Source organism: Camarhynchus parvulus, chromosome 1A, assembly GCF_901933205.1.
Source record: "Camarhynchus parvulus chromosome 1A, STF_HiC, whole genome shotgun sequence".
Classification (NCBI taxonomy): domain Eukaryota; kingdom Metazoa; phylum Chordata; class Aves; order Passeriformes; family Thraupidae; genus Camarhynchus; species Camarhynchus parvulus.
This window is the reverse complement of record NC_044586.1, coordinates 34,924,663-34,940,512: the sequence shown is the minus strand read 5'-3', so window position 1 is coordinate 34,940,512 and position 15,850 is coordinate 34,924,663. Positions and strand designations below refer to the sequence as shown.

Genomic DNA, 15,850 nt, shown 5'->3' with positions numbered 1-15,850 from the left:
TGTGACACACCGGAGAAAAGCCTCCCTCGTCCCCGCGTCGCCCCCGCCTCCCGCCCCCGCCCGCTCCCCCGGGGCGCCGCCGTCACCGCCGGCAGCCGGAGCAGCCGCTGAAGCCGAGGGGCGGCGGGGCTTGCCCGCCTCTCCCCCCTTCCCATCCTTTCCCTTCCCTTTCCTCGCCTCTCCCCGGTGCCTATATATAGCCGCCTCTGCTCGAGCCAGCCGGGAGATTGCTCTGTACCTGCAGGAGACAGGAAAGAGAAAATAAGAGGAGCGACTCTCAGGAGCCTGACCCGCTATCAGGAAGAGGAAGACGGGCCGGGCCCGCGCCGCTGTCCGGTGCCACCGCCCCCGGTGCCGGGCGAGCCCTGCTGGGACGGGCCGACCTGCGCGGCGGCGCCCCGGGGGCGCGCATGGCTCGGGCGCTGCCGGGGCCGGGCGAGGAGCCCGACCCCGGCCTCGGCGGCTCGGGACGCGGGGGAAAGAGAACTCCCTGCGGGCGGCGGCGCTAGCGGGGGGCCGGGGCGGCACAGCCCTCCCCCCTGGCGCCGAGGTGCGCCCGGCGGCATGTGCTGAAGTGCCCCGCAGAAGCCGCACAAGTTGCCTGCGCGCCGTGGCCCGGCGGCCGGACGGCGGGGAGCGCCCGCCGCCTCTTGCCTGACCTGACCCGACCCGACCTCGTCCTGTTCCCCTCCCTGAGGGCTGCTCCAACGCGGGGCTCCCGGCGGCCAGGGTGATGCGGCTCGTTGGGAAGTGAGAGACCGTGCGTCCCACGCGGGCCGAGGGCCCCCTGCCTCGGAGTCTCCCATGCTGTCGGGGCCCCCTCGGGTGGCGGCGGCCCCGCGGGAGGCGAGGGCGGCGCTGCCGTGATGGCCCTGGAGGAGAAGCGTGAGAAGCGCCCGCCCGTCACCCCCATGATGATCGAGGAGGAGGCCGCCTTGCGGAACGGCAGCCGGGGGCTGCCGCCGGGACCCTGGGCCGAGGCGACGGGGCCAAGACCTCGCACCACGGAGCGGCACATCGCCGTGCACAAGCGCCTGGTGCTGGGTTTCGCTGTTTCCATCCTAGCGCTGCTGGCAGTGACCATGATCGCCGTGCTGCTCAGCGTCCGCTTCGAGGAGTGCGGCGCCGCCGCCGACGGTGCGCCGCGGGCCGGCGGCAACGGGAGCCTCTCGGGGGTAGCCCGGCAGCCGCCCGGTGCGGGGCAACCCCCCGGCCGGCCGGAGGAGGATGCGCGGGGCGGGGAAGCGGCGGAGGAAGAGGAGGAGGAGGAGGAGGAGGAGGAGGAGTGGCAGCGGCGGCGGGAGCTGCCGCCTTGGGCCCGGCCGCGGCTGCCGCGGCACCTGCGGCCGCTGCACTACAACCTGATGCTGACCGCCTTCATGGAGAACTTCACCTTCAGCGGGGAGGTGAACGTGCAGCTGGAGGTGCGTAACGCCAGCCGCTACATCGTGCTGCACGCTCACCGCATGCACATCGAGGCGGTCCGCGTGGCCGAGGACAAGCTGGCCGGCGGAGTGCGGGTGGCCCGCACCTTCTTCTACCCCCAGACCCAGGTGTTCGTCGTGGTCCTCAACCGCAGCCTGGAAGTGCAGAGAAGTTACAACCTTAAGATCATCTACAACGCCCTCATCGAGAATGAGCTGCTGGGCTTTTTCCGCAGCTCCTACGTCCTCCACGGCGAGCGAAGGTAGCGGACGGGCTGCGTCGCCTCAAACCCAACTCTGTCCGAAGTTGGCGGCCCCCGCACCAACTTCGGCTAGGGCGGCGCTAGGACCCGGCGGCCGCGGCGCCGCCAGGCGGGTGATGCCGCTGGCTCCGCGCTGCTCGGCCCCGGCTGTCCCGCCGAAGGGTGCGGGCTCGGCCGGCTGCCCGAAGAGAGGGCTACGGCGGGGGGAACGGCCGCCAAGGCCGGCCGGCTGGTGAGCGCAGGCCAGGCCTCGCATCCCCCGCCACCTCTCTCTGGTCATCTCCGTAGGGCTCGGCTGTCAGAGCAGAGATGCGGGCGTTCTCGGGGACCGCGAGCCCTTGCCCGCTCCAAGCCACCGGCCGGTGTCGTGAGACAGCCGTGAGAGCGTCTGAGGGCGGCCGAGGCTGCGGGGGCGGGCGGAGCTGCCGCGGGCTGCGGGGCCGGGGTTAGCCGGGGCCGCCGCAGGTGAGCGGAGCGCTCCGCCTGCGCGCCCCGCCTGCGCGCGGAGGGCTGCGGGGCGCGGCCGCCGGGTCAGGAGGTGCCCCGGCGCAGCTTGGGGACGGACGGTGGCAAGGAGCAAACTTGCAAGGGTGCCACCAGTAAGGCAGAACGTCCACTAGGTCCTTGTCAGGGCAGAGGCTCCGGGTCTCTTTCACACAAAGACTCTGTGTTCGGCTGCCGTGTGCCCTCGTATGACAGAGCCTTGTCAGGTTACAAATAGCAGCGTGTAGGGCAGCGAGACTTCTGTTTTGCTTTTTTGCTTTTATTCTGTTTGGTAAAGCAAAAAACGTGGTGGGATGAGTTTTCTCATATGGTGAATACGTTTACAGTACGGCTGGGTCGCGGTAGATTTACACCCTGTGACCCGAAAAACCTGATCCATTTGCGGGCAGAGCAAGATTCAGTCTTGGTCTGTATTTACTGATGAAGTTAAAACCCCTTGTGTCCCTGTCTAGGCCCTTGTTGCAGTAGGCAGGGTTACGTGGAGGGCCCCGTTTAGCCAGTTACAGAGGCTTTCTTTTTAAAGAAGGTGTTTTCTAACCACATTGAGGCTTTGTAATGGAAAAGAAAGGCAAGGATGGACTTCTTGATAGTTCTGGCATGGTTTATAATTTTAGAATTGGATTCTTTTTAAGCTATCCTTTCTTGAAATATCTATGCAGTGACAGGTTTTCTTTTCCTGAATCTTAATGTTTTAGATTGTGGAAACAATTTAAGTGAAACAAAGATTTTATAGTTGGTAGAACTGGGCAAAAATATTAAGACATGAAAAGCATCCTCACCAACTCAATTAAGTCAAAAGCCCTTTTATTAAAACATATTTTCATTACTATGATTGCTGACAATTTTCAAAAGCCTGATATTAGAACCGCAAGCAGGATCGAAATTAAGTTTTTGCAATTTGTCATCAGAGTGAAATAAAAAGGAAATTTGAAAAAGCACAGTTGTAAGAAAAGATGCGGATAAAATGCCTTTTGTCACGGTTGACTGAATGGTTGGGGTAATAGGGAGTTCTTACAGACCTGTATTGAAATGGGCAAATCAGAAAACAAAATACTGTTAACAGCAGGGGGTACAATTCACTTTACAAATCGGAGAAGTTATTTAAGCAGTTATTATTCTTGTGTACTTTGACTTTGTGTAGGAATAATTGAACTGTCAAATAGGTGTGGCAGTGACATTTCTCCAGAGCTACTGTATTACCCTTCAATACTGATCCGCTAGTTGAGATTTAGAAACCATCACCAACAAAAAAAAGGTCTATTCACTGTTTCAGTCATCAGGATAGTTTAAGATGCAGGGTGGAAGGTAAAATGTTTTTTGCAGTGTTCTGTGTGTAACTTTTCAGATATAAATTGCTTTGTTTTTAATACACTTAAGTGTAGTAGTCGTGGGCAAAATACTTACCTTACATAAGGTAGCATTGCTATATTGAAATCAGTGGCATGTTTTTCCTTTACACCAGCTCACTTATATTTCTTTCAGTAAAACATTTTTGTAACTGTAGTCATTGCATGGTTGTAGTTTCAGGTGTTAAATAGAAAAAAGTGTTTTTCCTTCAGAGGCTTAATGACTCACTATAGTATAAAGTGAATAACACCCATTCTAAACCAAGGAACTTTTTTGATCAGAGAGTGCTCTTACAGTAACAATTTGCATTCTGATTAATAACCCATTTTTTAATATGATACATATAATCGTTTTTAGTCCTCAAACACAGATAGCTTCTGTTATGATAGACATACAGACTTGCATGCTCTGGGAGACCTTGCTGTTCCAGCAGGGCTTTGATTTTTTGACAACTTTATATTTAATTAAAGTACATCAGCCTCATTGGAGTAGTACTTGCTGTAAAGGGGTCCAAACCATCATTTTTCACTTTGTTGTACATGAGGAGCAAATAACTCTGCTGTGAGGCATCACAAACATATTAATGCCTTCACTTTATGATTTTTTCCCCTAAAGTTAGTTTCTCTGGCCTTCACAGGTGAACGTTGTAAATCAGCCTGAAATGTAAAAGCTACATTAAAGTATTTATTTTCTGACTGAATCTTTCGTACTGTACTTGAAATGTAAAATGCAAGTGGTATGCTACAAATTTACTTTGCATTATGTGCTAGAATTTACTGACAGTAATCAACAGAAATATAATACAGAGCTACACTAGGAGTATGCAGGCATAATATAAATGAACATCAAAGTTTGGCATAAGTGAAAAGGAAAAAGAATTGTATATCACACAGAGAAAACAAAGACATATTCTCTGATCTTGTAACAACTAACATGTCAAAATAGGTTGTTGAGGAAACACATCTTCCTTTAATAGACAAGATGGAATTAAAACACCTGGAAGTTACTGCTGTGGGTATTCTGAGGACAGACTGTGAGCCTGTCATTCCCTCAAGTACAACCTTTTGTGGTGGTATTTTTGGGAACAGGAGGTAGAAGTGTTGGTACTCGGAGAGGTGTGTAAAGGGAAGGATGAAATAGTCAAGCTGCCCTTCACTTTTGGCACGCTGTAGAAGTCTGCTTGTTTTACTTGAACACAGAGTGAAATAGATAAACAATGTTTTGGGTTTAGCTTGTTTGTTTTCTTTAAATGGTTAGGGTTTTTTTAAAGCAGTTTTAAGATTTTGTTTGTTTTGCTTTATGGCGCAACCAGCAAATCAATGTTTGATAGTAATGCACATGTTATAGACATCACTATTATTGGTAGTTGGTGTATTTTTAGTATGAAATATTGACTGCCCTGTGTTTGCCCAGTTATGTGTATGTGGATATATCTGTTTATCTGTGAAAGCACAGAAGATGAAGAGTTTACCAGGGTTTATTAGCCTGGGGAAGGGATTGTTTCAGTGGCTAATATGTATTAAAAGATGACTGATAAGATCTCTGAGAAGTGGGGTGGAGAGAAGAAGATGTGGAGAGGGGACAAGGGAAAGCTTCCTTATTTAGAGGGTATCACAGTATGACCAATATTTCCTAAGTATGCATTTACGTGTGTGTCAGAGCTCATTAAAATCGTTAATTGCAGAGGAAAGTTCATCGTTCTTGCTTTGTTAATAGCAGGCCAGTACAGTTCCATGCTCACTTGAAGCTTCTGTTGGTGTCTGTAGCTATTTAGAGTGTGCCTAGAATGCAGAATCAGGTCCACTTGAAATACTTTGCATATAAATTAAGTTGTTTTGCTTCATTTAATTGGCTGATTTGGCTTTGTTGCAGTAGTGCAAATCCATTGATATGGGAGGTTTCTGGATTAACACTGAGATATCTGGCACTAACTTTTTACTTTAGATTTAGCATTCTTATCTAAAATGCTGGTTTTAATAATCCATGTTTTGTAATGAGGCAAGAAAAATGTGAATTCTTCAATAATTATTAGCCAAAAAAGGCTTTTAATTTTAGAAAGAAGACCAATGGTGACTGCTTCAGTGGTGGAAAATGTTTTCAAGTTTTAAAGTTATCCTTATTGAAAACATATATCTAGTTCTATCAGGCGCTATAGCAAGAGAAAGGTGTAACATTTCAATAAAATTATTTCTTCATTGCCTCCAAAATATGTGTAAAATCCAAAAAGTTTTAGAAAAAGTTAATTAGATACTTTTTTTTCCCCCCGATGGGGTACCTATGTTTTTGTTCTGTCAATGTTAGAGTATCATATTGCAGATTAATGGTTATATACTGATTAATAATAGGTGCCACCACTTTCATTACGTCAAAGCTATCCACCCATCTTTTTCCCTCAGAGGAATAACAGATGAATAACAGTCAGCCTCTAAAATTTTGATAAATGTTTGCCTGGTATCTAAAATTGCACAGTTATTTCCACAGATGAAACCTTGGAAGGTGAGACATGAATCAAAAAGGCTACATGCATGCTACCTTCACATTTACATGGTTGGCCCATGGTAATTTTGTTATTCTACTTCCAGAATAATTTTGTTATTATGCCTCCAGAAAATACTCTTACCAAACTCCATACTTCAACCTTTTAAGTTTAGCTTCTTGTTTCTACAAAAAGATCATGTTTTTTTTCCAAATGTGTAAGTACATGTCTCCATTCAGAAAGCTTCCTATTCTGTATCTGGATCCAAATTTATTTAGTTCCAAAAAAAAAAGGTTACAGGTTTTATTGTCAAGCTAAAGCCTTCCCATTCTTCCCAGTCATGCTTAATAAATACCTTTACCTCTTTCAGAGATCTTTCCAAAATTTGGCCCATTAACTGAGAACATGGATTTGCTTTCTATAAAGTACACCAGCAAAGAAAAGCGCGTGTAGAAGAATGGTGAAATACTTTGTGCGGGTTTAATTATTTGCTTGCATTTGTGATTCTGCAAAGCTCACAGAATGGTTTTTTTGGAGCTGCACAGACACAGCAGTTCTATGTAGTACTGTGTCCCAAGCCTACATACAGCTGGTAGAGCAGTAATCAGCTGTGGAAAACAATGACCCTCCTGAGTGCACTGTGTGACCGAAAGTTCTCATGCCCAGAGAAAGGTAAAGCGCCCTGTCAGTGTCTCAGGGCAGATTGAATTCCCTGGAGGCTCTTAAATCCTGGTTTGAACTGAGTGTACTTGTTTTGCATTGTGTAGCCAGCGGTGGCTTGCTTTTATCCCCACATATTGATGAACAATAATGCAAGAACCTGAAGTTTGATGCAAGGCGAGGGTTGATTTCTTTAGTGTTAGTGTGGTGTCTACAAATTTGTAGGAAATTTGTAGACCATTAATTTGTATCTATTGCATTGCAGTACAGGTAGTAAGAAAATGATCAAGCAGTGTTCAAACACTATATATTTTGTGTATTGTAATTTTTTCCTCCTTTAAACCACAATGGTCAAGCAGTGTCTGATTTGGTATGTCTGTGAATCAAGTGCTAGGCACAATAGTAATCAATTTTTATTTTTGTTTTCTGCTTTTCTAGGTTTCTTGGTGTTACACAGTTTTCTCCTACTCACGCCAGAAAAGCCTTTCCTTGCTTTGACGAGCCCATCTACAAGGCCACATTCAAAATCAGCATCAGACATCAAGCTACTTACTTATCTTTGTCCAACATGCCAGTTGAAACTTCTGTTTTTGAAGAAGATGGATGGGTTACAGATCACTTTTCACAGACCCCTCTCATGTCCACCTATTATCTGGCTTGGGCAGTGTGCAATTTTACATACCGGGAAACTGTCACCAAGAGTGGAGTAGTTGTAAGTATTTCTAATGTACCAAAACCATCTCATTACTTTGAAAACCCTCCGTTTTTCGTAAAGGGATTGTACCAGCAAATATTGAAAATATTTTCTTGATTAATATCTTTAAAATTTGCTGGTCTATGTGTATTGTTTAGGACCTTTCCTGGAGGTTTGTCTAACATTTTTAGTTTGTCTTGTGCCTTTTGTACATGGTTAGCTTAGTAGGTGTGGTTATCTAATGAAATTTTAAACTTTTAAATATGCTGTTAAACTACACTTCGTTTTCTTGTTTTCTTGGTTTTTTTTTCTTTGTTTTCTTGTTTTTCCTGTAGTCTTTTCATTAGCAGTGTTCATGAGATTATTAAAGTGGTAATACTGGTAAGGTTTCCAGTCTGCTTCCTTCACTACTGACATGTCCCTTGATGTGCTGTATAGTAGCTCAGAAGGCTGATATAGTAATTTCTCTCTTAGATCTTTTGCCCAGGAGCAGGACTTTGCAACCTATCCAATTCCTGAGGCTGATGGAAGTCCTAAGTTTGTTAAGGTGTTTTTTGCAAATATGGCATGATTCCAGGAGTTATGCCTTGAAAAAAAAAACAAGAGAGAAAATCCTTTATTTATTTATGTCAGTTTTGGTTTTGTGTACAAATATCAAGCTCAGAACTGTATAACAAGCCAAAACATACATGAGAAATGCTGTCAGCTTAATAGAATATTTTACAGTGCTGTCATCTTGATTTTTCAGGTGAACATACAGAGAAAGCCTTCCTACTTAGTTACTGTGAATAACAAAACAGAGCCAATTCTGGAAGTACAGGACCAGACAACAGTTTGAGCTGTGAGCCTGAGCAAAGGAGTGTTCACCTTATACTTCAGCAAACGCTGTATGATTTTGTGCTGTAGCCTGGGGGCTTGTGGAAGGGCTGCAGACGGTTCATATCAGGAAATACCTCCTTAGACACTTTGAGCCAGCCTGAGCATTGTGCTGCAATGGAGGGAGCTGATCCACCTTCTCTGAGCCAAAGGTGTTCTTGGCCTTCCTTGTGCCAGCCCTGAGCTCTGTACAGCCATATGATCTAACTGAAAACTGACCTGAAAAATAACTAAAAATGTGGTGAGTTTTCAGCCAAAACAGTTCACTGATCCGGCTTTTTTTCTGCTACCAGAGTCCTAGCATGGATTTGAGGTTGTACTGATGGAAGGTAGACCCAGGAAGCACTGGCATATCTCATTTAGGCTGTCCTGAAGGGATCAACAAATAAGTCTTGTTTTAGTTGTTGGAACAGTTGAGTAGGACACTGGAGGCCTTTCCTCAGCCCTTTTCTGCCATGACCAGCTGACTGTGACAGTATTCTCTGGCGCCACACAAGGAGGAAGTATGACTAGGGAGTGGTTCTCCTGAGGTGCTTTAACCTATAATGATACGGGAACTGCTGAGACTTGTGTAATAGTCATAGGATCATAGAACAGTTTGGGTTGGAAGGGACCATAAAGACCATATAGTTCTGAACCGCCCTGCCACAGGCAAGCACACCTTCCACTAGACCAGGTTGCTCAAAAACCACATCCAACCTGGCCTTGAGCACTTCCAGGGATGTGTCATCCACAGCTTTTCTGAGCAACCTGTTCCAGTATCTCACCACCCTCAGAGTAAAGAATTTCTTCATAACACCTAATCTGAGCCTGCCCCCTTTTGTTTTGAAACTGTTACTCCTTGTCCTATCACCACTATTGGCATAACCAAATATTTGAAAGGTTGGCGATGGAGCTCAGGACCATCAGTTTGAAACATGCAACCTACTTCCTCCATAACTCATTTTATTGTAGTATTGTTTAGAGCTCATATCCTGTAGACTTTTGCTGCTTGAATATATTTGATGCCTTGAAAACAGAGGCACAATTATGTCTTGTAGAACAACGGATAGCTTTCTGCTGTTCTTGTGGTTTTTTTGAAAACTGTTCTCAAGATTTTCAGTTTACCTGGAATCTGAACAGAAAATCCAAGTATTCTTTTGTTAGGAATTTTTGATTACTAGAGCCTTATAGTTATGCTTGAGTCTATTGATTCAGCACACGTAGGAGATACACATGTATATCCGACCAGCTTGTACCACTTGACAGAACTTTTCCAACAATTATGAAAATTAGTAGGTTAATCTTTGTGAAAAATTTGAGACCAAAATCCTACATAAATTGAAATAGTCTGTTACCCTATAAAATTGTTTGGTTAGTCTAGAGTTTTAGCTCTTGTTTTTTTATTAAGCCCTTATCACAGAGATATAATAACGCCCAGGAATACTGAAATAGGTTGCACTGGGTTATTGGTTAAATATATCTTGCTGTTTTTCAGTTCCATTTGGGATCTGATCATCTTTTATCATGGTTCAGTTTTGTTGAAAGAGTATGTTTTAAGGTATGAACTCATGGCAAGTACTTCAGTTCAGAGCTGCGTTCTTTCAGATGAATTGCTGAGGTAATCCATCTTTTTGAGTCTTTTATATTGCAATGCCAGGAGTTCGTGGACACTACTGAGTGAATTTGAAATCATTGGAATCCTTGCACATGGAATTTCAAATTTCTTCGTTTCCTTCAAAGCCACTTTTTACTAAAATACAGTTACCCCCATATCCATGGCAGTTAAGTTATATGTATAATTAAAGTAAATTTGCTTCTAAAAATGAATGGATTTTCATGAAAATTACCCAAACCTTCAGCTGAAGCATCTTGATAGGCTATTTCTTGTATTGGTGAATCTTCATTGTGATTAATGCAGTGTGTATTGTATTTGTTAGTAGACACCTAAAAGACTACAGCTTGCATATAATTCTGCTTTTCTTTTGGCGGTTCTATGAACCTTGTTGTAGTTCACAACACATTTTGGGGGGGAGTGGGCTGTCCTTTCAAATTTTGACAGCATGCTAATGATTATAATCTCACTTCTCTTCCAGCTGACCAGTATTAATAAAGTACTTTTACTGTGGTCAAAGGAAGATAAACTCTGAGGAATAGAACTAGCTGTGAGATGAAAAGCAGGTTTTTTTTGTCAAAATTCATTAAATGTTAACTTTTCATTTTTTCTCAAAGAATGTGACTGACCTCCAAATTAGTTTAAACTTAAACATGACATTCAATACAAGTCAAGTTTTAAATAGAAACTGCCTTTTGGAAAGCTTAGGCAGCCAATCAAAATATTTATGTGGCTACAGCATATATAATTCTTGCATGAAGATGTTTTGTATTTCATTAAAATTATTTGGAAAAAGGGAATTAAGACAAGCAGTTATTTTTTAGGAGCATCCTATAGTGGATGTGAATCATTATTACAAGCATATGTCTTTAGTCCATATGAGTCTGGTCCAAATCCCTTCCAGATTAGGTAATTTAAAAGCAGACCTGACTTTTTATATGTATTACAGGTATGTAATATGTTGTTCAGATTCAGCTGGGATTACAGAAGATCACTGCAACTGCCTTTGTCTTTAGGCAGGGACTTTATTCCTGTGTAAAGGACAGTGGTGCAGTCATCTGTGCTGCTATGGACTGGGGAGCAGTGTAGTTTCTTCCAGGATGATGGCTGAGGTAATGTTGTGGTTTGAGGGAGGAGGGAGTCTTGCAGGCAGGCTTAGCTGATCCGTGTATGGCTCTAGTAGTTGTACCAGCTGCAGCTGGGGAAAATCATGGGATCTGTATACTGTCATCTTTGCACAGTACAATAATCCAGAAAACTCCACTTACCTCCACATGCTTGCTGTCTTATTTTGCATTTCCTAACCATACATCATAAGTTCTTTGTTAAAAAACTTATTCTTAAAAGCAAAATATTGCTGGTTGGATTGTATTGTCTGTCACATCATCTTTATTTGTGCTTTCAGTCCACCTGGCCTTTTCCAACTATTATTGCTTTATTTTTTGCCCTGCTTGGATTAGTGCTTCTATTCTCCAAACCCTCTGTTTCTCATTCCTTTGTCAGGTGAACATGGAAAACTCGCTATTTCCTGCATGGCTTTTCAGTGTCTCATAAGTTAATTCATTTTTTCCCCTGTAAATTCTTTCTCTTTTTGAATTAGTAGAAGGAGGGAGCACACAATGTATCAGTGGAGATGAATGTATGGCTGGCAAAGATGTTTCCGGGAGATTAATCTTCTCCTATTCTTCCTTTTTGCTGTGGATGGGTTGTGGAGATAGGTATGGAAATAAAATGCCAACTGGCAACACTAAAGTTTTTCTCTTGTCAGGGGGAGTATCTGCTAAAAACAGAATAAGAAAGTGTATGGAAAGAAGTGAAGTTAGGAGCAGTTGTGGGTGCAGGGGTTAAAGAGACAAGTGCAAACAGTACCAGAGCAGATGGGAATGAGCAGCTGTGAAAGAAAGTGGCTATCTAGCTGGGTGGTGGTGAGTGGGAGGAGAACTGCTGAAGGAATACAGTACCCAAAGAAGAATTTTGCATGGTTTCACTTTTCCTACCCCTGCTTCTATTCCAAAAAAGTGGTGGCAGCACATTTTGCAGGACTGGCAGTGTGTGCCTGATCACAGCTGGTTCAGCTGCTCAGGGTAGGACCTCCACTGATGGAACTCATGCACGTTTCTTTTTAAAGAGACGTTTATGACCAGGTGCATCTTGGTTTCAACTGTATTAAGTATTATTGTAGTGCCATCAGCACTGAGTACTTTGTCATGATACAAAGACCTTAAGGCTAAGAAAGATCTTACTATTAGAATTACACCAGAATAAAGTCAACCTTTATTGCATTGCTTTTGTTTTGATATTGCTTTTTCGAAGATGTAATTAATGTTCACAAGCTGTACAGTACATTTAAGTCTTACCGTGGCCAATGAGGAGGAGCTCTAATAATCTGGCTAAAGGAAAGTAAGATAATTAATGTTTCTGTAGTGCTTTCTGCCTTGCAGAGAGCATGTATAGAGGTTGTGGCATTGAATTCTCTCAGGTGTGCGCCTGGGGGGCTCACTCAGTTTGGCTTAATATAACTAAGAAAGATCTAGTGGTCTCAAGAATGGGATCCGTGTAGTAATAATTGCTTGATTCTGCAAAAGTGAAAAATTATTTTTTCCAGGAAGAGCTAGTGAACAGAGTCACATAAGCAGATTTAGGTCAGGATCAGTACATGTCCAGCAGCTCATGTTCGTTCCAGCGTGGGACCACGGTTTTATTCATGTCCTTAAGACAAGATGACTGGATCTAGCACAGTGATTCCAGCTGGACAGCTGTGTTGGGCATTCCCTTACCTGAAGTGTGGTGATCAGTCTGAGAAGACTAAAGAGCTGACTTTCAGTAATAGTCTAAGAAAAAGAAAAAACCCGATGTTGATCAGCAGAATAACTTTTTTCCCATTGAGTTTTGTCATTTGCTAGTCGCTAGAAAAAACTGAAAATATCAGTCTTGTTTAAAATAACTATGCACTTACTATGCAATTTGGTTAGTAGCTTTTATAAAATTATTTTGTATTTGAAAAATGTATTAATACTTTTGTCTAATAGTAAGAATGACTCAAGACAATTTCTGTCAGCTAATGACTACCTGGGTTAAAGGCCTGAGGCTCTTAGGCCCTGTCTTCAGCTGATGGTAGTAACTGCCAGCAAAGTCTCTTCATCAGTTATTATTTATTCATCAATATGGAAGCAATTGTACATGAGATAATTCTTTGTGGGTGAGCATATTGGTTACAGCAGAATGGTTATGCTATCAAAAGTAGAACTTGTCTTCAGTTAAAATTTTCTTCCTCTGCAGCCTGAATTTAAGTCCATCTCCAGAGTTGTGCTCTACTTTTGAAGCCCTGCAAAGTAACTTTTGTTAGCCCATCACTTACCACTGGGAGGCCACACATTTATCTGATAAACAGGTAACAGCTAATACAGGAAGCGCCAGGCATAATTCTGAAGCCTGGTACAATACAGACTTGTAATATTTAATCCTTATATGTCCATGAATCTTACAATGATGCACATTTGTTTTTGCTTTTTCCTACTAATGTTCCACACTTGCCGTCTTCAGAACATCTTTCATCAAACAGTTAAAAATAAAATGCATGTTGGAAAGAGTGTATTGGGAAGTATGCAATTATGTTGAGCTAGAAAAGCACACATGGATATAGATAGGTATGTTTATGCTTTCTTTTGCGAGTGTGAAATTTTCTCTGTAGTAACAATAGGCTGATACTGCAAGTATCTTTTACTCAGTTCAGTGCTTACTAGTGTGAATTACTTTAAGTGGGAAAGCTGTATTATAATACAATAGGAATCCAAAGAAATATTAGCTTTTTCAGATTCACTACATCAGTATTTGTTTACCCATTCTGTTTCAGATTTGTATATTGAAAATAACTTCTAGTTTATTAATTTTTAAATACTGTAGCTACAAACATGCTACAAACAAACAAAAACCTATGTGATCAGCATCCATGCTAAACTGAATATGCCAGGGAATTTGTTAAAAATATAAATTGCAAACTTGCAATCCATTGTTATTGATTTCTGATTGAATTTGCAAGTCGAATGCACTAGGAAAACTCTGTACATTTATTTTGCTTACTCCTTTAAAAATTGCTCTCTGTCAGCACTTGTAGTACATGCTGTATTTAAATGTGATATTTGTTTTACTAATGTCAATGACCAGGTGCACTCTGCAAATAATGCTGTTGAATTGAAAGACTCAAGTTTGGAAGCATTGTTTTGTTTTGTTTTAGGCTAGGAAGATCACCTGTCAGTATCTGGGGGCAGTGGTGTACTTCATATATAGTAGCAAGAAGACTCTCAAAAAGCACAAATCAATTTCTTAATTTGTGGCTATTTTGTAGTTTTATGGCTTGCTTGCAAATTACAGTGAGGAGGGAGAGGCAGCACACGATTCCTGGCCTGATGGTTGTCAGAGCAGCTTCCTAATTGTAATTCTGTACATTCAAGAGCAGTTCAGCATGTAGCGCTTCATCTGGGGTCTCTGCTGGCTAATGAAGGAAAAGAAAGGTCTGAGGCAGTATTTCCCACTCCTTCCCTGCCTTTTGCCCAGAGGAGAGTAGAGTGAAGTGCATGCAGTTCCTCCTACTTCCCACATTACAAGCAAAGAAAGGAGGGAGATGTAAGAGGAGACTTCCCTTTCATGTGCTAATGAACATGTGCTTAGTAGTATGTGCTGTGACAATGCAACTCATAGTCAAGACTGAGCACTCAAGCTGCACTCTGCTTTCTGTACTGTGTTGTTTCATGTCTCCTTATGCTTCTTATGTTGTTCTGTCATATTTTATTTCATTAAGTTATTCATCTGTCCTTGGCATCAGCATGAATACTGCTCTCTGACATCCAAAGAAGTAGCAAGAGTCTGTTATCGTCTTTCTGTAGGAGTCATGCTCTTGCTATAAAAGCAAAAGTGATGTGCCAAATAATCTGTAGGAGGTGTCTCACGCCAGAGCAACGTAAAGGTGAACACATTGCTGCGCCAGCCTGAACATCTGTCAGTCAAGCCAGTGCTTTCCTGCGTGCCTACTGTAGTAACTGTGCTCTATGCAGTGAAAATGGATTACACACTTAGCTGACATCTAGTTGAGTGACAGATACAGTATTTGTTGATGGAGGAGAGTGATGTGTCCTTATATTTATTTATAGACCAGTGTCTCCTGCGGGGTTTGGGTAAATTTTAGTTGTATTTTTCTTACAGGAATGAGAAACTTAGCCTGTTTGTTCCCAATTTTTATAGCCAGTGGTGAGAAAGTAACCTCTTATTTTGGAGATTCATGCCTGTTGCTGGTCCAAGCCTCCTTTTTGAGGACAGACAGTCAGGTGTCTGTAATGTTCATCTTTAGGCTTGCCTTGACCTGTCGTTTTTGTGTTGGGAAACCTGCACAAATGCCACCTTATTTTTTGCCTTTGTCCCAGTATTTTTTGCTGCCTAAAGTTTTATGGTATTTACCCCCATTTTTACTAGTAGAATACCTAGTCAATTGGATTTTCTTCTGAGGTATTGTAGGGTTGACAGAACTGTTTTGCTCTTACGGGGCGGTGCTTTCACACTTCGGGTACCTTTTTTGCAAGCTTTTTCTTAATCAGGTGCTGGAATGGAATGAGATGCTGGAGAGCAGTTCTGCAGAAAGTGACTTTGGGATCCTGGTCGATGGAAGATTGAACATAGGTCAGCAGTGCCCTGGCAGCCAGGAGAGGCCAGCCCTGTCCTGGGGGCCATCAGGCCCAGCATCACCAGCTGGGCAAGGGAGGGGATTGTCCTGCTCTGCTCTGCACTGGGGCAGCCTCACCTCAAGTGCTGGGGGCAGTTCTGGGTGCCACAATATCAAAAAGATATTAAACTATTAGAGAGTGTCCAGAAAAGAGCCATGAGGATGGTGAAGGGCCTTGAGGGGAAGCCTTGTGAAGAGTGGCTGAGGTCACTTGGTCTGTTCAGCCCAGAGAAGAGAGAATGTTTAAGACACAATGAGGAGATATCTCATTGTGTCTTCAACATTATCATGAGGGGAAG

The 15,850-nt window shown here is 43.5% G+C and overlaps 1 protein-coding gene across 1 annotated transcript in view; it reads left to right on the top strand.

The window, feature by feature from the left end:
• The first annotated feature begins 213 nt into the window (after window positions 1-213).
• TRHDE (thyrotropin releasing hormone degrading enzyme) overlaps window positions 214-15,850 on the top strand; it is a 210,342-nt gene continuing 194,705 nt past the window's right edge. The window contains exons 1-2 of the mRNA XM_030959613.1: window positions 214-1,687; window positions 7,113-7,386. Of these exons, the coding sequence (XP_030815473.1) occupies window positions 867-1,687; window positions 7,113-7,386 (1,095 nt within the window). The 5' untranslated portion in view covers window positions 214-866. The remainder of the gene's footprint in view (window positions 1,688-7,112; window positions 7,387-15,850) is intronic.